A 21671-nucleotide genomic window follows, 5' to 3' on the forward strand; every position below is an offset into this window, starting at 1 on the left:
GAAAATGTAAAATCATAATACTTTTAGAAGAAAACATGAGAGACTATTTTATTGACCTGGAGTTAGAGGGAATTTAGACATTACACTAAAATACATAAAATAAACATTGATAAATTGGACTTTTTAAAAAATAAAAAAGTCTGCTCTGTGGAAGATACTATTAAGAGAAGAAAAAACAAGGTTCAGACTGGGAAAAAAAATGTAAGTAATTATCTCACCATTAAAGTATTTGAATACAGAAATCTCTAAACTTAACAGTAAGAAAACAAACCAAGGGCTGGGGATGTGGCTCAAGCCGTAACACGCTCGCTCGCCTGGCATGCGCGGGGCGCTGGGTTCGATCCTCAGCACCACATAAAAATAAAATAAAGATGTTGTGTCCACTGAAAACTAAAAAATAAATATTAAAAAAAATTCTCTCTTTCTCTCTCTCTCTCTCTCTCTCTCTCTCTCTCTCTCTCTCAGAAAGAAAGAAAACAAACCAATTTAGTTTAAAAATGGGCAAAAGACTTGAACAGACACATCACGCAAAAAGATATTTGGATGGCAGATAAACACATCAAAAGATGTTCAACATCCTTAGCCGTTAGGAAAATACCAACTTAAACCATGTGGAGATACTACTATCTAACAACTTGGATGGCTTGTATAAAAATAGGGACTAATGGGGCTGGGGATGTGGCTCAAGCAGTAGCGCGCTCGCCTGGCGTGCGTTCGGCCCTGGGTTCGATCCTCAGCACCACATAGCAACAAAAATGTTGTGTCCGCCAAAAACCAAAATAAATAAATAAATAAATAAATAAATAAAAAATAGGGGCTAAGGTTTTAGCTCAGTGTAGTATACAATAGTATATACCTGCCTAGCATGTGTGAGGCACTGGGTTCCATCCTCAGCACCACATAAAAATTAAAATAAATAAATAAAGGTAATGTGTCTATCTATAACTAAAAAAATAAATAAATAAAAAGCTAAAAATCCCAAGGATTGGAGAGGATGCAGGGAAGCTAAAAATTTCAGTTCTGGAAGGAATGCAGACTTGTATGGCTTAAAAATAATTCTTAAAAATATTTTAGCTGTAAAGCTAAACACACTTACCTTTGATCCATAAATACCACTTCTGGGTATAAGAATCCAGTCTTAAAAGGTTACATGCTCTGTGATACCTTTCCTTATGAGCTCCTTGATAAAACTATGGTGAAAGAGAATAGATCAGCAATTGTCAGAGGTTGGTGGGTAGGGAGGATATGACTACAAAGGGAGGGCAGAGGGAGTTTTCTGGGGTAATGAAACTATTATGTATTCCTGTTTATGGTGGTAGTTACACAAATCTAAATATGCGCTAAAATTCATAGAACTTTATGAATCACTCATAAAGAGAGTCGGTCTTACCTAATTAACAAACAACAGAGAGAGGCAAAAGTTATAACCCTGAATGTATGGAACCTAGCTGAAAACCTGTCCTAGACTTTCACTTGAAGGAAGCCAGGAAGTATATAGTTATAACAACTGGATGAAAACAGAAAGTCTGTTCCCTCTAAGATTTTTTTCTTCTATACTTTTTAGCTCAAATATGCTAAACATGACCATTTTTTAAATGATATATCAAATAGTACATAATGCATTTGTGTTCCGAAAGCAAGACTCAATGACTTTAATTTTTTAAAAATATTTTTATTATTGATGGATCTTTATTTATTTATTTGCTTATATGTGGGGCTGATATGTGAACCCAGTGACTCACCCATGCTAGGCAAGTGCTCTACCACTGATTCACAACCCCAGCCCTTAAATGACTTTAATTTTTAAATGTGCTTTTAAAATAAGTTTCCCCAGGGTTGACTCATAGTCCAGTAGGGAGGGAGAGCATGGAAGGATTAGATGAAGTCTAGATAGGGAAGAGGGGTGGGTGGGAAAGGGAGAGGGCAGGGGATTAGCAAGGATGGTGGAATGTGATGGACATCATTATACAAAGTACATGTATGAAGACTTGAATTGAGTGTCAACATACTTTATATTCAAACAGAGATATGAAAAACTGTGGTATATATGTGTATTAAGAATTGTAATGCAGGGCTGGGGATGTGGCTCAAGCGCCACAATGCGTGCGGCCCGGGTTCGATCCTCAGCACCACATACAACCAAAGATGTTGTTTCCGCCGAAAAACTAAAAAAATAAATAAATATTAAAATTTCTCTGTCTCTTTCTCTCTCCTCTCTCTCTCTCTTAAAAAAAAAAAAAAAAAAAACCCCAAAAAACAAAGTACATGTATAAAGGCATAAATTGGCATGAACATACTTTATATACAGAGATATGAAAAATTGTGCTCTATATGTGTAATATGTAGTATGTATTTAATACATACTGTTGTCATGTATTAAAAAAATAAAATCAATAAGAGATTAAAAAAAAAATTTCCCCAAATATATTCCTTAACATCTCAATTCTCCATCTCCATCACCACAGCTTGTGTATATCCCATTCACAGAGGTTTTTTCCTACTTTTTTCTCCTGAGAATTGTACATCTCTAGGTGGATATAGTAGTAGATGAGAAGCAGGTTTTATACAGCTGATATGATCACTCACTGTACAGACAAGCTTGAAAAATGCTACCCAGTCTGCCAATTAATTAATCTGAAGAGCAGCCAGTCCCAGGAAATGTTTACCCAGAGAGGGGTGGGTGGTGGTAGGAATTGAGTGGGAACCTATCTGTATTTGCGTGAAAATGAAGGTGCTTAGGAAACCCAACTTCCTTTTGTGGTAAAGGTAAGATTGCCTGGATCACTTCCCTAAATGTTTTTTGGCCATTTTTAGGAAGGACGCCTTTTAGGGAAGTGGCTCTGAAAGATGAAAACATAGTGAAGTTTAGAAAAATAAATTAAACTCTGGACAGAGTAGAGAGCAAGTTCAGTGTAATATGGTACCTTTGACTTGGCATGAAATATTCTAAATTCAGGAGTATACGATGTAGTAATTGTATAAATTTTAGAGCCATATAAACTGAGTTCAAGTCCCATCTCTGCTTAACAGTTGTGTCATTTAAAGCCGATCATGAGTCTTATCTGAGCCTTATTTTTCTTATTGTAAAATAAAGACTATGATGCCCCTTTATCGCAGGGAAGGTAGCTCTCTCTGCTTCCTCTAGGCAGGAAGGAGACAGAGTGGTAAGGAACTTCCAAGATTGCAGAATGTTCCATGACTAAGGGACTGCTCAGCCTTTTGTTTATTTTAACTTATTTTTCTTTCTTTCTTTCTTTTTTAATTTTTTAAGCTACAGATGGACACATAAAATATCTTTACTTATTCATTTATTTTTTATATGGTGCTGAGGATCGAACCCAGTGCCTCATATGTGTGAGGCAAGCACTCTCTACCACTCAGCACTCTCTACCAGCCCCAGCCCTAAACTTATTTTTCAACAAGGGACTATAAACAAGGTTTCCCCTCACTCTTCTGGATTGACCACACTCTTTAAGTGAAGTGACCTTGACCATAATAGTAAAGAGATATGAAAAATCTCTACATAAAGACTGGAGCCCACCCTGGGATTTCTTTGGCTATGTTTTCTGTACCTCAGAAGAAGTTTACCTATATATCACTGCAGGGTAGGGGGTGAAATGGACATGGAAAATTGAGTTGTAATATTCAATTATATTAGAGAACTGTTGTCATTTTTTAAAAAATTATTGTATATATATATATATATATATATATATATATATATATATATATATAACAAAATTTACCATTTTGACAATTTTACTGTTAACTTTTTAAAACATTTGTGCTTTCAAAAATTATTAATCTTTTAGAGCTACATACTAGGGATTGAAACCAGAGACACTTATACTCAGATACATCCATGGTCCTTTTTATTTTTTATTTTGGAACATGTTTTTGCTAAGCTGCTGAGGTTTTGTTGTATTGGTTTCCGTGAGGTTAAAAGTTAGAGTTTCCTCTCCTTTGCCTCTTTTTTCATTGAGTTGTTTTGGTTTTTCTTATTAATATGTTAAGCTTTTTTGTATATTAGGGATATCAACCCATTATCTATCAAATTGCAATACTCCTACCTTAGCCTCCTGAGTTGATAGGATTATAGGTGTGTGCCACTGCTTCCTACAATGCAAAAATTTTACAGATAAAATTTACAGGTAAAATGGTATGGTATCTGGGACTTGGTTCAAGGTAATTCAGGGGGAGCTAGATTGATACCAGAAAGGAAGAACTCTAGCCTCATGGCACATGCAAGAAGGGCCTTTTTCCAGGAGTTAGCTTTTTTCCTAGGGTTTAGCTTTTTTTTTTTTTTCCCCTTTGTTAGATATTCATTTGGTTTCTATCTTTATTTGTTTTTTCGTCATAGAACTCTCAGAAATTGAGCCCAATGTATTCCTTCGTCCATTTCTGGAAGTGATTCGCTCAGAAGATACCACTGGCCCTATCACTGGACTGGCTCTTACCTCTGTCAACAAGTTCCTGTCCTATGCACTTATAGGTAAGAGCTTATACTTTGTTAGATGACTATAGCACTTTATTTCTTGCCTCTTTTGGGTTGCTGAGGCCTTAGTCAATGAGCTGATGATACTGGAAAATGTTTCTCAGCCATCTCTTTCCTTGTAGAAGAGAAATATGATTGTTATTGTTACTCATCGTGCTAATCGAATGGGGTTGTGCAGGCAAGAATGGGAGGGACAAAAGTTTACCCTAGGACTGTGGTTTCTCTAATGCTTTGAGAGTTAAGGGTACTATCTGATTTTATTTATATAAATGTGTATATGCATATCTTTATTTGTTTATTTGTATGTGTGTGGTGCTGGGGATTGAACTCAAGGTCTCACACATGCAAGGCAAGCACTTTTCTACTGAACCATACCCATCCCTAAAGTTATATTTTCAAATATTAATGTATTCTTATTGTAAGAAGACAGATAATAAAGAAGTATCTGAAAGAAAAGTTAATTGTCTCTCTTCTTTCTCAATGTTCCAGCCCCTTCCTTAGGTAAATAGTGTCTGAATATTTCTTTTTTTAAAATTATATATATTTTTAATTGTTAATGGATCTTTTATTTTATTTATCTATTTATCTATTTAGGATTGAACTTAGGGATCACACATGCCAGGCAAGTACTCTACCACTGAGCCACAACTTCAGCCCATGTGTCTTGAGTTTTCTTTTTTCTTCTTTTTAATATTTTAATATTTTTCTTCTTTTTAATATTTTTTAGTTGTAAATGGACACAATACCTTTATTTATTTTTATGTGGTGCTGAGAATCGAACCTAGTGCCTCACACATGTGAGGCAAGTGTTCTACCACTGAGCTATAGCCCCAGCCCATGTCTGAGTCTTTCTATAAGTAAATAGGTAAATAATGGTTTGAATCTGTTTTGGGGTTTTTTGTTTGTTTGGTTTTTGGTTTTGGTACCAAGAATTTAACCCAAGGATCCTTAACTACTGAGCTCACATTGCCACATTCCCACCCCCCCCACCCCCCCACCCCCCCACCCCCACCCCCACCCCCCCCCCCCCGCAACCCTTTTTTTTTTTTTTTTTTTTTTTAACAATTTGGTTTTACTAAGTTGCTTAGGGCCTGGAATTTGTAATCCTCCTGCCTGAGCCTCCCTAGTCACTGGATTACAAGCATGTGTCACCACACCCGGTTTGGTTTGAATCTTTCTGTACCTTCTATACCACCTTCTGCGTGTATATAAATATGAAGTTCTGCCCCTTTTAAAAAACAAAAAGGATTATGTGCTATATATTTTCTTTTTTGTTAATTTAAACATACATGATAAAATTATCCATCTGATTTATCTTTTTTATTGTAGTAAAAAATAAATAACAAAATTTTTGCTTTTAATCATTTTTAAGTATATAATTCAATGAAATTAATTATATCCACAGTGTTGTCCAAATATTTCCACTATTTCCCAAACTTTTTATCACTCCAAATAGAAAATCTAATGATTAAGCAATAATTCCCCATTTCTTCCCTTTTTGCCTCTGACATGATTTTTTTAGTAGCTATGAGAGTCCCATGTTATAACAATTCATTGACTCATTATTTAATATTTAGATTATTTTCTTTTGGGGGCCATTATAAAGCTGAAATAAACATCCTTGTTCATATGTTCTTATTTACTAATTTTACTTTTGTATGAAATATTTCTGAACTTGGAATTTCTGGTTTAAAGGCTAGGTGCATATCACATTTATATAGGTATTACCAGGTTGCTTTCCCTAAAGGTTGCAGCCTTTATTTCCCCCATCAATATTTGAGAGTTTCCATTTCCCCACTCTGCTCTCAGCTCTGAATGTTTATCAGTTTTCTTTTTTGTGTGCCACTTTGGTGGGTTAAAAAAAACAAACTGTATTTTGTTGTGTTGGTTTCCGTGAAGTTAAAAGTTAGCGTTTCCTCTCCTTTGCCTCTTTTTTCATTGAGTTGTTTTGGTTTTTCTTATTAATATGTTAAGCTTTTTTGAATATTAGGGATATCAACCCATTATCTATCACAGTATTACAAGTCTTTGCTTCCAATCTAGGCCAAACATTTTACCCAGTCAGTAGTTGATCTCTGAATTTGTTTATGGTGTCTTTTTCTTTCTTTCTTTCTTTCTTTTTTTTTAATTCTTTTTCAGTTGATCTAGTCACTTAGAATCCTGAATTCTTTTTCCCTTATTACCAATCCATGTGCAAGGATGAGGAACATTTAAAAAAAAAAAAAAAAGCAGCTGTCTTTGTTTCTAAGAAGGGAGACAAAGAAAATATAAGACTCAGGGCTATAGCTAGCTAGAAAAGCAAATGGCCTTCTATTCAGAGCAATAAAAAAAACCTTTATCTTTTTTAGAAAGTTGGATTTGCTTAGCTAAAGCATTCAGGATCCTAAGCAGGAGTCTTGGGTTCTGAATAAGTACATCAGCCTCTGAGGGCACTAGTCCCAGTTTCACACTTTTCCTAAACAAAATTAGGCCCAGCCACTTCCAGCCTTGCCCTGAGCACCACCTGCAGGTCGCGTCTCTTCACAGCGTCCAGCAGCTGCCCTTCTATGCCTTTTTCTGATCTCTTGGTGTTGCTCTCCCCCTTTCCTGAACTTGGCAGACAGGCTGGTCATTGGAGAACTTAGGCCAGCTGGTCATTGGAGTTTCCTGTGGTGGGAAAAGAGAATGCTGGAGGTGGTGACTGCAGTGGCATGAGAATAAGAGCAGGAAGGAGTGTATGAAAGCCAGATGAAGTTGGCAAATTTCCCTGAAGCTGGCCCCAGAGTGGACAGAAAAGGACATTCTGAGGATAGGATCTAGGGGAGGACAAGGTCTGTTAAATGGTCTCAAGACAAACGATTATTTTTGGAGGCTTCCCTCCTAGAAAAAACATCCCACACCTCTGAATCCTGTAGTTCAAGGCTTCTGGAATTCTTTTAGGTGCTACTCCAAGGACTGGCCTTTGGTTTGGCCACACACAGCTGGTAGATCAAGACTTGTGCCACTCTACCCAGCTTGCTGAAAGGCCCTGCCTGTGGTTCTAAAGGCCTGTCACTAATACCTGCCTTTTTAGAAAATGAACTTTGCTGCTTTGTTCAAGCTCAAGGGATAAGAATACAAAGAGATCAGTAGAGATTAAACCACCTTAACGAAGAGATTACTGAAAGAAAAGAAAAAATGAGCCCCAGAAGCCTTGTGAAATGAAAGCAAGGCTGCCATTCACTGAGCCCAGATATGCCACACAACACTGAGAAAGACGTGTCTTTCCTGTGTCGGCACTGTAGGCCTAAATAAGGACTATGAGAAAAGGCTTGGACAAGGGCCTGAGAGTATAGAATTTTCTCTGCTGATTGGGAGAAACGGGAGGAAATAGGGTGATAGAAAGAGGAGCTGGGTCACCCTGTTGTGCTGTGTATCATGAAATGCTGCCCTCTGCATAACCTCTCAAGTAGCCACTCTTGATGCTCAGTGGAGGCATGCTATAAGTAGGACAGTCTTTGATACAGTGTCAGAGACTACATTGAAGAAGAAAAAGAAAAAAACAATGAAAACTACTTTTAAACTAATGATAGTCTCTGGCTCATTGTTGCAGGAAAAATGCTTGGGTCTCTCAGCCATCTCCATTCTCTTTAGAGGAACTCCATTAACTTTAGGTACCAAGAAAGAGAAAATGGCAAGAATGTCTTCTGACTACCACTTTAGATTAGGAGGTGCTTCCTTCATTACACCATGCCACCTTGGGAGCAATTTTCCTCTTGTCACTTTTAGAGCTTTATGATGTGCCTGCCTTTCTCCCCTACTTATGCTCTCCTTTCAGGACAAAACATCAGTGGAAAGTCCTTCAGAACAGACGTGGTGCCAGCAATCCAGGCAGTTCTGCAGGACTCCCATAGGTCTCGATGGAGGCAACTTCTTGGCCTACTCCTTGTGGCTATTTAACATAGGAGTGGGAGCAGAGTTCTCCCTTGGCAGCATTTGTGTTCACTTCTAGCTTAATGCTGGTTGTGTGACCTCCACCTTCTCCCCTCTTCTTATTCACAGATGAAATTCTTCCTACTCCCCAACTGGTTAGCCTCCAGTCCTGTTTAGCTAGTTTAGTTTCTTTCCTAATACCTGGCTGGTTAAGCTGGCAATAAGATTCTTGCTCAGTGGGCCATGTTGTTTTAAATAAGAATGAAACAAAAGAGCTGAGCACAGTGGTACATGTCTATAATCCCATATACTTGGGAGACTGAGGCAGGAGGATCACAAGTTCCAGGCCAGTCTGGGCAACTTAACAAGACCCTGTCTCCAAATATAAAATAAAAAGTGGATATAGAGCTGGGCATGGTTGTGCACACCTGTAATCCCAGTGGCTCCAGAGCATGAGGCAGGAGGATCTCAAGTTCAAAGCCAGCCTCAGCAAAAGCAAGGCACTAAACAATTCAGACCCTGTCTCTAAATGAAATACGAAATAGGGCTGGAGATCTGGTTCAGTAGTCGAGTGCCCCTGAGTTCAATCCCCGTTACCCCCAAAAAAGTGGATATAGATATAGCCCCAATGGTAGAGTGCCCCAAGGTTTAATCCCCAGTACTACAAAAAAAGAAAGAAACCAGAAAGACCTCTGATCTGCTGTCATATGGCACCCAGATAGGACTATTTGGTGGCAGTGACCATTCATTTCCTCCCTCTTCTCCTCCACCTCAGTTGTGCCTGAAATACAACTCCAAAAGCCACCAGAGAGAGAAGGAAAGAGAAAGGCTATAATTTTGTCATTCTAAGCTCTGTCCCTAGTTGGTGCTTTCTCTAGGCCCAAAACTCATTATTTCCAGGTCCTACCTTTATAAATTGAGTAGCTTAATGCCGGTGATTCCCAATATGTAGTCCCCTTGCCAGCAGTATTAACTTTACCTGGGATATCGTTTGAAATGTAGATTCTTAGGCCCCACTCTAGACCTGCAAAATCAAAAACTCTGTAAGTGGGCCAGTAATTTGTATGTTTAATAAAGTATTACAAGGTAATTCTCCCATACCTAAGTTTAGGAAGTACTGTTTTACCTAGTGGGATTGTGCTGAGGAACTTGCTAAAGCCAATTTGAGGCAAAAATCCTCAGGTACTCAAGGAACCATAGGTTTAGGAACTGGAGAGGAGAAAATCAGAGTCTCTTAAAGCAATCCATAGACAGGTTATCTCCTTCTCTCTCTTCTCCATAACGTTTATTCTTCCCTTTCCTTTTTTTTTTTTTTTTTTTAACTCCCCTGGAGCAGATCCCACACATGAGGGCACAGCAGAGGGCATGGAAAACATGGCAGATGCCGTCACCCACGCCCGTTTTGTGGGCACAGATCCTGCCAGCGATGAGGTTGTCCTGATGAAAATCCTTCAGGTAAGCTGGAGGGGAAAAGCAAATTAGGATAATGGCTAGGGACTGGTGCCACAGTTCTACTTACCTAAGGCAGCAGGCAGCATGGAGCAATGTTTTGACTCTACTGGAGCCTAGGAACCAACTTTATTTCCAAATAAGCAGCTTGTGTACCCAAAGTAAAAGCTCTTTCTAAGGAAAATAATTAAAAGCTTTAAATGCATTGATATCAAATACCGAAAGCCCTTAATACACTTGTACCTCTGGCAGACTCTATTTGTGTCCATCTGTTGGGCTTGTGGGCTAGGGCTGGAACTACTTCTGAATTATGTCAGGGTTTTACAGAGGGAAGAAACAGTTCCCAAGCCAAGCTTTGGAGAGACTCTCCTATCAGGCCGAAGTGAGCTTGCCAGTCTTGCTAACCTTTTTTTAAACTCGCTCCTGGGCTGGGAATGTAGCTCAGTGGTAGAGCATTTGCCTAGCATGTGTGAGACCCCAGGTGCTGCAAAATAATAACAACTTTTAAAATAATAAAAATTCGCCCTTCAATATTTCACTAGGAGATTGGACAGTCACTAGGCAGCTTTTCTTCCCACAGGTAAACCTCTTTTTACCCAGCCTTCTTTGCCGTCTTCTTTTTGTTCTGACAGGTTCTAAGGACTCTCTTACTAACCCCAGTGGGTGCCCACCTAACCAATGAATCTGTGTGTGAGATTATGCAGTCTTGCTTCCGGATCTGCTTTGAAATGAGGCTCAGTGGTAGGTACTTGAATACTGGCTCCTTCACGATTTCTGGGGCCAGTTATTGGGTGTACACATAAGATACTGTCTCTAAACCCCAAAGAGATGGAAAACTCAGGACTTTTTCATCATCTACCCTGTGGAACCATAGAGATCTAGAAATGTCTAGTAGACAGCTGTGAAAGCTAAAATAGAGACCTCAACCCATTATGCCAAGATAGGAGTGTAGGGATGGATCCCAGACTGACTCAGCCCCAGCACCAAGTCTCCCTCCTTGGGGATTCTGGGATTGACACCAGCCTGCCAACACCAGAGAATATGGCTATAGTGCCCCCCTTTTCCCTGACTCAGTAGTGCCACCTAGTGGGCCAGTGAGATTATGGCTACCAGGGTGAGCTGGAGCTGGTTTTAATAAGTTTGGCATAATCCTTGGTAAACAAGGTTTGGAGGGGAGTCTGCTCTGAGAAGCCTCCTGATAATAGCACAGCAAGTAATGACACCTGTGTTATTTGTTTTTGCCTGTGCAGAGTTATTGAGAAAATCCGCAGAGCACACTCTCGTAGACATGGTGCAGCTGCTCTTCACAAGGTAAACCTGCTGCTGTTTGCTTCAGCCCTGCTGCCCAGGCCTCTTGAGTCTGCCTGCTTCCATACAGCCACTTCAGGGACTTGTCCAACCCCACAGCCACATCACAGGCCACTGGGATTATGAATCGGTGTAGTTCTCTGGGCACAGGGTTAGTGAGCAAGGGAGAAGGAATAGGGAGCTGATTTAGCCTCAGGAGGAGGAGGAGGCAGAGTGTTATTTATTCTAGGCTGACAGACCTAGTTCTGCTTTCTAAACTTGTGTCTGTTTCTCTGTTGGTAGCAGCTGGGAAAGAGAATCCAGAAAATAAGTCAAACTTAAAAGAGTATGGAGAAGGTTACTGATTGCTGTGGGAGAAAGCTAGGCTAGGGTGACCACCAATCATGAGAGCTGATCTGCTATCCCTCATCTTGGTTTGCCCAGGACTATCTTGATTTTAACAAAGTTCAACATCCTGGCAAATCCTTCAGTCCCAGGCAAACCAATATAGTTGATTTCCCAAGTTAAGGACTCAGACTAGGGCATTTTCCTAATAGACCTAACTGCCTATTTCATGTATCTCCTTTCAGTAGACTCTCTTTGAGAAGAGCTGAATTGATGGCTTTAAAACCTCCCTCTGGAATTTCTTTTCATTTTCAGATCTATAGATAATAATCCTTATTATCTAGACTAGACTGACCCCGGACCATGATACAAGGAGTTTCTTACTCCTTAGGCTCAAATTTACTGGTTTCAAAACTTGAACCGGCTTTTTACTTCTTGCTGTATGCCTAGTCTCCTGGGATTTTGATAGTTTGTCCTCTCCCCATCTCTTTGCTTTCAGCAATACTTTCCAAAGATGAAAAGAGGCTCCCCACTCTGAGGGCACTTAGTCACCTTGCTCTAGTGACTACCTTCTTTGTCCAAGTCATATATCCCCCAATTCCTTTGGCTCTTTGATAAAACTCTCAAGAGTGAAATTAGCCTGCTTCTCTAACTAGATTTTACTAAAAGACAGGGATGCTCTGATACAGAGCACCTTTGGCTGTAGTTGGCAATAATAGTCCATGGGATTCTCTATCTTGTAGGTTACCTCAGTTTAAAGAAGAACCCAAGAGTTATGTGGGGACCAACATGAAGAAGGTAGGATCTGCAAGCTGATATGCTATCCCTCATCCAAACCTTAATCTCCCAACTTCAGTGCTGTGGCCCTTGCTTAGCAAAGACATGCTTTTGCCTAGACAGTTCTGCTTGGAATCTGCTGTCCTTTATTGAGAAATCTATTCTCTCCCAGATGCTACTCCTTCCCAAACTTTTTCTTTCTGGCCTTTGTTGATCCACCACATAAACTGGTGAGCCAGTCCTTTATGGAAATAGAGTAAGTCCATCAGACTGGCTAAAAAATGTATGTTGACAAAGGTAAAAGTCCAGCCATCCCCTCAGGGCTCATCCTTGACAGCAGGTAGGTATCCTAGAGAAGCTGTACCCCAAATCCTACCCTAATACTGGATTAGACAGGCCACATGCCTGCTATATAGTCTCTGTTGAAGAGATAAATCAAGTCAAACTCCAAATCAAAGGATTCTCAAACTGCTACAAGAATGATGGTCAGAAGGATGGCCTCTTTCTATCTTGAACTAAAGCCATGGACTTCACAGGCCTCTGATGAGGATTCTGCTTGTAGCCCTAAAAGGCTCTACCCATGGAGATAACTGTTGGCTGTTCAGTGCATGCACCTGACCTTCCCCTGTCCCCTGCCATCCATTCCCATTCCTGCCCTGTGCCCTGTTGGCCTGTGTCTGAGTTTATTTCACTCTGTTTAAATCGTGCGTTTGCCTGTCTTTCACAGATTTCTCCATGTCTCCTCAACAAACTGGAGCTAAGTAGTGGGGAGCAGACCAAAGCCCTGAACCAGTTAGAGAGGGTACTACTCTTTAAGAACCTCAAGGTCTCTCTCCCTCTCCCTCTCCTTTCCCCTTTATTTATTTATTTATTTATTTAAATGTTTATTTTTATATGTAACACCTGGGTCCCATTTCTATTGTGTAGAGCACAACTTACCCTTCCTTGGTAACACAGCTTGGCTTTGGAAGAGTTGCATGTGTTTGTAGCTTTGCAGTGTTGGGAATTCTCCTGGGGCCTCTTGATTGCCTGGAGGCAGAAGGAACCCTTGAATTTCATATAATGAATCTATAGAGGCTGGGTCCTACTATCATCTTGTGGGGAGGCTGAAGGTACACCCTTTATAGGGGAACTACAGGGCCTCCAAGCAAGACCCTTTCCTCTTCTACCCTTTCCCTGTCTCACAACTGGCATAAAGAGATTAAACAACAGTTCCCCAAGTCAATTGGGATACCTGAACTGGGTTTGGAGGGAAAAGATAGTCCATCTAGTGGGGCACTTTTTATTTCTTGGTTTCAATTAAAGGGATTAAACTGAGATTTATATCTGTAGATTAATAAAAAACAAATCTGGTGCCAGGATAGCCCAGAACATTAGGAATACCTTGGGATCTATAAAGATGCCCTTTGTCTCTTCAAAGTCAAGATGCATGGGAGCTTATGGCTAAAAATTATCCAAGCCCCCATATCATTGCCCTAGGAGGAAGAGGGAGAAAGATGGGTAGGGGCTATCTACCACAAAAATATGCATGCCAAAGGTGTGGATGGTGACATCTCAGTTATTGAAGATAAAAATAACTCTCTGTGTGTGTTTGTCTGTTTTTCTCCCTACCTAGGTAGTATATAGGCCTGTGTCCTTTTTGAATGCATTGTCTCAAGTTTCCTTTGTGTGCTTGCATAGTCTTAAGTTGTAGGTCTCTTTGGTGGCTACCCAGCATGCTGCCATGATTATTAACCTAGAAACTGCTCTTTTTTCATAAAGATTTTGCTGGCCTTTTTAATACAGTTTTGTACAGATAAAGTAGGGTAGAGTTCCATGAACGCCTACTGCCTACCCTGCACCAATGACAGATAACACCACTATACTTTTAAAGAGTTGAGGCATTTGTGAGAACAGACAGCCTTTTCACAACTACTCTAGCTAGCAGGTCAAGAACACTCACTAAAATGACCAGGTTGGAACTACCTTTGCAGATGATAGCGGGAAACAAAGAATGATCCTAATATGGAGGGAATATCAGTGATGATAGTCATTCTTAGTGGAAATAGAACAGAAATGTGGGAACCTCCTGGAGAGAAGAGCTATTTCATAAAAGTGAATATAGTTATTAGAACTTTTTAAGCTCAGCGACAAATACCAGTAAAGCCAGGAGGTCCTTGTTTTTCCTCATTGATCTCTTGAGCTTCTTTTTCTTCAACTTGTTTGGCTCACTGTTCTCCCTTAACATTTTTATCATACCTTGATCTGGCTGAGCTCCAGTGATTCCTGGAAAGAGCATCCTTCTGTTTCCTGTTTAGTTATAGAGCTCAGAACACTTGAAGCTCATTTTTAGGCATATGACTGCAGGTATTTTGGAGATGCAGTGACCATGAGTGTAAATCTAATGTGAGGCTGCTGCTGTTATTAAGAGCTGGGGGAAAGGCTCAGCTTTTGCGCCTGTCTCCTTTATTGAAAGGAGTTTTGGGTAGGGAAAGAAGAATTATGTGATTCCTAAGCAAGAGATCAAAGATTACCCAAGCTCTAGGAGTTTTGGGGAGCTTGAAGAAGGGAGCCTATCCCCAGATATCAGAAGGGATTAAACAATTTTCTTAAAATTGCGTATAGAAAGACCAACAATTAAAAGGTCAGGAGATCCCATTGCTACCAAAATTGGGAGCAGCAGAGAGCAAGGTAGCAGCATAATATGACCCTATATCCTTAACGCCACAAATAACCTGGAATGCCACTCCTTTCCTAACTCTAAGGAAATTAGTCTTTGACCAATTTTTTTTAGTATAAATTTTTAATATAATTTTTTATACCTTTATTTTATTTATTTATTTGTATGTGGTGCTGAGAATGGAACCCAGGACCTTGCACATGCTAGGCGAGCACTCTACCTCTGAGCCACAATCCCATCCCGTCTTTGACCTATTTGATGTGGAAATTCCAGAGAGTAAAAGATATGTTTTTGGTCTAGGTCCAATCTATAGAGCAATAAGAAAGCTGCAAGTCTGGACAGGAAAGAGTAGCCTCTCATAGAAGATAAGAACTAGGAATAGGTGGCTGTTTTGTAGAGTAGTTGAGGAAGAAAGCCCAGGAGTCCATAAGCCTATAGATCTGAGGCGAATGGCAAAAGAAACCTGCCCTTACCCTTCTTGCAAGAGAGTCATGAATTGTCTGTAGTCATGCATTGTCAGATAGCCTGCTTTATGTAACACCCAGGACCTAGGGAAGCAAGTGATAATAAGTGTGACAACTGGCCCTGTCAATTTCCTGCCCCGAAGTAGAATGTTACTTTCCACACATAGGCTGCTATGCCACCCTGAAATGGCAAATGTAAAAGCCATGTTAGAGGAACAGGAACATAAACTCATGATCTAGATTCTTAACTCCAGCACAAATGTGGGGTTATAGGCTGTTTTCTAGAGGCCAGAAAGACTAAATGAAGAGAGATTTCTAGGGATAGAGTCTTAGTTTGAATACTCTTAATTTAAGTCCTAATGAAGTGTGATATTTCCAGCTGAAAATGAGAGCAGGAGGCATGAGTGATTCATCCAAATGGAAGAAACAGAAGAGATCCCCCCGGCCGCCACGTCATATGACCAAAGTCACACCAGGTACAGAGCTGCCTGCCCCTACTGGAACCACCTTATCCTCAAACCTCACTGGTGAGTGTTCTGGACTACTTCCAGGTAGAAGAAAATCTTTTTTTTTTTTTTTTTTTTTTCCCCCTCTCTCGGGGATTTTGAAATGAAAGACAAACCAACTGAAGAGCTTGGATCTTTTTGCTGGTAGCAAAAAGGGAAACTCTGGGTTAAATCAGACTGTGACCATTGAGCAACCTTCCAATGTCTTATAGTTGCTTTCCTTTCAGAGGAACTCTGCTGTAGAGACAAGTACATTGTCTTGTACTTAGAGATAAATATGAGATAAATATGCAGAGCCCCAGTACCATGGAGGGTATGTATTGCTATGCAGTCACTCTCTTTCAAGCTTCACTTACTTTTCTTGGCAGGTGGCATGCCCTTCATTGAGGTGCCCACACCCATCTCCTCTGCAAGTTCAGAAACTGCCTCAGCAGTGGTCAGTCCCTCTACAGACAGTGGCCTGGAATTCTCCTCCCAGACTACCTCCAAAGAGGACCTCACTGACCTGGAGCAACCTGGCTCTCCAGGGTATAGCACAGCTGCAGAGCCTGGGAGCAATGAGCTAGGGGTTCCTGAACAGCCTGACTCCCAGGTATTGCTTTGGTTTTGATTTTGATTTTGATTTATTTATTTATTTTAGTTTTAGGTGAACACAATATCTTTTATTTATGTGGTGCTAAGGATCGAACCCAGTGCCTCATGCATACTAGGCAAGCACTCTACCACTGAGCCACAATCCCATCCCTGCTTTGATTTTTAAAGGCCCCTCTCCAATCTTCCACTGTGGGAATTGGCTTGATCCTTTTGATTCTGTATGCAGATCTTGGCTCAAAAGAAGGTTGGGGTGGCGGTTTTCCATTTCCCAAAAGTAGTCATGCTGCCCAGAAGACCTACATCACGACTCACTATGAAAGAAAGCTAATAGGTTTTTATCAAGTTATACATACAGGTAGTTCCTGGCCAAAAGGAGGGAGCTGGCCATCTGGCCGTAACTTTTTTTTTTTTTTTAGTTGTAGATGGACACAATACATTGATTGATTGATTGACTGATTGATTTGTGGTATTGAAGATTGAACCCAGTGCCTCACACATGCTGGGCAAGTGCTCTACCACTGAGCTATGTGGCACTCCGACCCCTGGCCATAACTTTTTCTAGAAGGTAGTTTTCCAAATTCTAAGCCTAGAAGAGCCTTTACACTCCTAGCTTGTCATAGGAGGTCAATGGTGTCTCAGAGACATTTTCCAAGTCTTTCATCATAGTCCTTCTGCCTTGAGCCATCTTGTATTGATTCATAAACCACTGAGCTGGCCCTGGCCCTCCAGTCCACCAGAGATTAACTTTAAGAACAGGTTCTTCAGGAGAGTAAGTTTCAGGTTACTCTTGCCTCATTCATCCCTCTTCCTGAATTTGCTTGCTATTGATCATATCAGGAAGGGACCCAGGTGGAAAAGGCCCAATCAGCATCAGTGGAATCCATTCCTGAAGTGTTAGAGGAGTGCACATCCCCTACTGACCATTCTGACTCTGCCTCCATCCATGACATGGATTACGTCAATCCCCGAGGTGTGCGCTTTACACAGTCTTCTCAGAAAGAAGGTGGGTACTCTCTGGCAGGTTCTCTTCATCTACCTCTCCCATCCTACCTGCTAAGCTGCCTGAACCTAGACCAGTTTGGATCAAGATACTGCTGGCCCTAGTTCTAGGCCATTTTCTATGCAGGAAATGGATTCAAGCCATAGAACTGTTGGCATGGATGGAGCCCTTCCCTAAGTTACACAGAGAGGAAGATTGGTGGATGATAGGAAGTGAGAGAGAAAGCCTTCCAGAAAGGAAGAATTGATCTTTCATTCTGATTACCTCCATTAAATGATACTAGTCTTATTCCTGGGCTTGGGTGTCAGGGAGCAGGTGTCCTTATCCTTGAAGAGAATCACTTACCTGATATTGCCTTGTATAATGCAGGGCAAGCTAGGTTGAAGCTGCAGGCTAGTTGTTTCTACTTACCTTCCCAGGCACAGCTTTGGTTCCCTATGGTCTTCCCTGCATCCGAGAGCTCTTTCGCTTCCTTATCTCCCTCACCAATCCGCACGACCGCCATAACTCAGAGGTTATGATCCACATGGGACTTCACTTGCTGACAGTGGCCCTTGAGTCAGCCCCTATAGCCCAGTGCCAGACCCTCTTGAGCCTCATCAAGGATGAGATGTGCCGCCATTTATTCCAGGTAAGACCAGATTACTGGGCCCTGGATGTTTTTCAGAATGTCGCAAAAGCACAAGGAGATTTGGCTGACCATGTAGAGAGTAGGTCCCAAGAAAGCACCTCTCCCATTTGGTCAGTAGTCATAGTTAAAGGGTTCTAATAATTCTCCAAATATTCTGAGCAATACAGGAAAGACTAGATGTATTTAGAGCACAGCACCTCAATGGCAACTTCACCCAGTTTGCTTTCCTGCCTCTCTTCTGGTTGAGCCATGGTCAATTTCAGAAACCTCATGATTTACCCTCCTTACCCTCCTCTATCTCCAGCTACTCAACGTAGAACGGCTGAACCTGTATGCAGCTTCTCTACGAGTATGCTTCCTATTATTTGAGAGCATGCGGGAGCACCTCAAGTTCCAAATGGAGGTAAGTTTCTTAATCTTGGAAGAAAAAATAAAGCAGGGAGATGTATGACATCTTCAGTGGGGGCCAGCTGTGTCAGGCTGCAGTATGTGATATAGATGTAGGAGGATGATTTTAGCCTCCATGGTTTGGTTCATTCACTGGCCTCTGTTATGGAAAACTTCAAAGGAACCAGCGAAAGCTGGCTGACATAAAATGGGAAAACCCAGATATGTGGACTGGCAGGTAAGGTAATCAGTCTCACCATGAATGGGACCTCCTCTTGCAAGTCAAGCCAGCACTGCCCCTAAATTGCAAAAGAGAATTCTAAATAGGGCCAGGTCGGACTCACACAGAGAATACAAAAAAGGGCAATAGACAACTTCTTTGGGATTAGGCATGTGGAAGAAAAACAGGCCTTATACCCCAACATGGAAACCAGAAGGAGATGTATTTGGGAATAGGATACCTTAGGTGTCTCTTAATACGTACCTCCTGACTGGGCTTCTGCTTGATGTTTCTGTCCAATTTTCTGTTCTTATCTTGAATCCTTTCTCCACTCAAATGGTTGTTGCCAGATGTACATCAAAAAGCTCATGGAGATCATCACTGTGGAAAACCCCAAGATGCCTTATGAGATGAAGGAGATGGCACTGGAGGCTACTGTGCAGCTCTGGCGCATCCCCAGTTTTGTCACTGAGCTCTATATCAACTATGATTGTGACTACTATTGTTCCAACCTCTTTGAGGACCTCACTAAGCTGCTGTCCAAGGTGCTGAACACTATTGCTGGTCTCTAGACTGGTCTATATTACTGAATGTTTCATCAAGGAAATTCTGGTGGTAGTGAATATACTACCTATAGGGATGGGAGCACTTCAGAGATGGGAAACTGGAAGAATAAAGGCATTTTCTTTTTTTTTTTTTTTTATTAGGGCTGGGATTATGGCTCAGTAGTAGAGCATCATCTAGCAGATGCAAGGCCCTGAGTTCCATCCTCAGCACCACATAAAAATAATTAAATAAAGTAAAGGTATTGTGTCCAAGTACTTCTAAAAAAATAAATGTTTTTTAAAAAGTATTTTTTTAATTGTAGATGGACATAACTTTATTTATGCCTCACACATGCTAGGCAAGCACTCTACCACTGAGCCATAACCCCAGCCCAAATAAAGTCATCTTCTAAGTAGCAGTGAAAAAATCAGAAGTTTCGGAACTTGGGGGGAAATAATAAAGTGTGAAGTATTTTTCTGACCTCAAGTATAATGAATCTATATTTACTTTCCAGAATGCCTTCCCTGTATCTGGTCAGCTCTATACAACACATCTGCTGTCTCTTGATGCTCTATTGACAGTGATTGACAGCACTGAGGCCCACTGCCAGGCCAAAGTCCTCAACAATCTCACCCAGCAGGAGAAGAAAGAAACAGCCAGACCCAGCCAAGAGGCAATAGATGGCACCAGAGAAGCTAACAATAGTGAGAGACATTTCTCTCTATCTCTCTGGCTCTCTTTGTGTTTGTTATGGTATTAGGGATTCTGTGCTTATCCCTTCTCTATTGACTGAGTCCTTGCTCCTGTTATTATATCACTTCTCCTGGAGTACACCCATTTCTGTGTTTCTAGGGTTTGCTGATTTGAGTCACAGGCCAAGTAGACAAGTTAGCAAGACTCATGAACTTCTTCCTTTCTCCTCCTCCCCACTTTGGTGTTTTTATAGGATTATAATTTCCTTTTGGCATGAGAAGAGGACAGAGATTAAAACATATAGGATTTCTCTCCTTAAAAGCTCCAGGCCTTGCTCTTTCCCATCCTCAGTACCTCCCTGCACTCTAACCTTCTCCATCTCCTCCTTGAGACTGAGGAGGTTGAACATCAGGGGAAATGACTGGGTACTGTCTTTGTTAAATTAAAGAATCTAATTCTTGGCCAACATGGATCAATGACTGCTTACTTTGGCTTGAATTTGTCCTATCAGTGCTTGCACCTTGTATAGGAGCATACAGATCATCTTAGCTTGGAACTCCACCTCTCCTGCAGCCCTGATTGGCTTCCCACCCTTAAGTCTTCATATATATATATTTTTTCTCTTACAAGCTGAGAGAGCAACCATTGATGGGAAAGCCATATGCATGGCTCCAGATGTCCCAGGCCTACATCCGCTGAGTGGAGGGCAGCTGTTGGCGGAACATGGGAAGCAGGGATGCAGTGATTTGGAAGAAACTGGTGACTCTGGGGGTGAGTATTGAGTGTCCATGACCCTAATCCCCTCCCACTGGAAGTTGTGGTGGGGAACAAAGAGAGAGGGGCAGAATGGCCTAGGGCAGTGTTAGAGTGAGCCTTGGAAACTTGCTGTATTTTGCTGTGACTTGCTATGGCTTCAAACTCAAGAGAAAGAAAATATTTGGAGCCCCAGAAGGTAGGATTTCTAGGGGTATTTCTGGTGAAAACGAAAAAAATTTCTGAGGTTCCTTCTTTTAGCAGAGACCTTCCAAAAGACCTTCCAAAACTTCCAAAAGTTATTATTCTCTTATCAGTTTTTTTCCTTTCTTCTCTCATTTTTAGCTGACAAAAAGTTTACGCAGAAGCCACCTCGATTTTCCTGTCTCCTACCAGATCCACGGGAACTAATTGAAATTAAAAACAAAAAGAAGGTATGTTCATACATATATTCCCCAGTGTTCAGCCTTACCCATCTCTATCTGGATATCCTTTATAGGGTTTTAGTCCCAGAGGTTGAGGATGAGGGAGATCCCAGCTGCTCATTGTACAGCTTCCTAAGGTGGTCTTTAGGTATTTTGGGACTTAAGCAATCTCCTAGTCTCCTTTGAATTCCTTCCCTTACTCCTAAGCCATGTAGTTGAGCAGTGCTATTGTTTGCCTGGGCAAATGCTATTCCAGCCAAATGTTACTGGTAGTGATGACAGGAGTCCTGGGAGCTGGTGTCATGTGGGTCACCAAAGGTTATTGGTCATTTCTAGCTCTAGTGTAACGATTGGCAATAAAAGGAATTGATATTTATTCTGGTGCTTTAGTAAAGTTCAAATAACTGTTTTTGCTTTTGGTTTTCTTAACACAAAGTAAACCTTTTATTTAACCCTTTCTTTCTCTTATTGCCAGCCTAAATGACTTCTGCTTGTGTGTGCCCTTGATTATAGGGCTATGACTAGGAACATAGGGAGCAGAGTCATCAT

General features: G+C 41.0%; 1 protein-coding gene across 5 annotated transcripts in view; it reads left to right on the forward strand.

The window, feature by feature from the left end:
* Gbf1 (golgi brefeldin A resistant guanine nucleotide exchange factor 1) overlaps positions 1-21671 on the forward strand; it is a 124541-nt gene that overhangs the window by 87055 nt on the left and 15815 nt on the right. For 2 of the 5 annotated variants that reach the window (XM_077798960.1, XM_077798961.1), the window contains exons 4-18: positions 4361-4492; positions 9723-9841; positions 10468-10576; positions 11086-11146; positions 12211-12265; positions 12972-13070; positions 15747-15894; positions 16242-16465; positions 17305-17470; positions 17887-18098; positions 18403-18501; positions 19056-19250; positions 19766-19955; positions 20575-20715; positions 21043-21131. In XM_077798960.1, the coding sequence (XP_077655086.1) occupies positions 4361-4492; positions 9723-9841; positions 10468-10576; positions 11086-11146; positions 12211-12265; positions 12972-13070; positions 15747-15894; positions 16242-16465; positions 17305-17470; positions 17887-18098; positions 18403-18501; positions 19056-19250; positions 19766-19955; positions 20575-20715; positions 21043-21131 (2039 nt within the window). The remainder of the gene's footprint in view (positions 1-4360; positions 4493-9722; positions 9842-10467; positions 10577-11085; positions 11147-12210; positions 12266-12971; positions 13071-15746; positions 15895-16241; positions 16466-17304; positions 17471-17886; positions 18099-18402; positions 18502-19055; positions 19251-19765; positions 19956-20574; positions 20716-21042; positions 21132-21671) is intronic. The other 3 variants (XM_077798963.1, XM_077798964.1, XM_077798962.1) reach the window with 2 other exon arrangements.

This window comes from Urocitellus parryii, chromosome 5 (genome assembly GCF_045843805.1).
Source record: "Urocitellus parryii isolate mUroPar1 chromosome 5, mUroPar1.hap1, whole genome shotgun sequence".
In the NCBI taxonomy this organism is placed as follows: domain Eukaryota; kingdom Metazoa; phylum Chordata; class Mammalia; order Rodentia; family Sciuridae; genus Urocitellus; species Urocitellus parryii.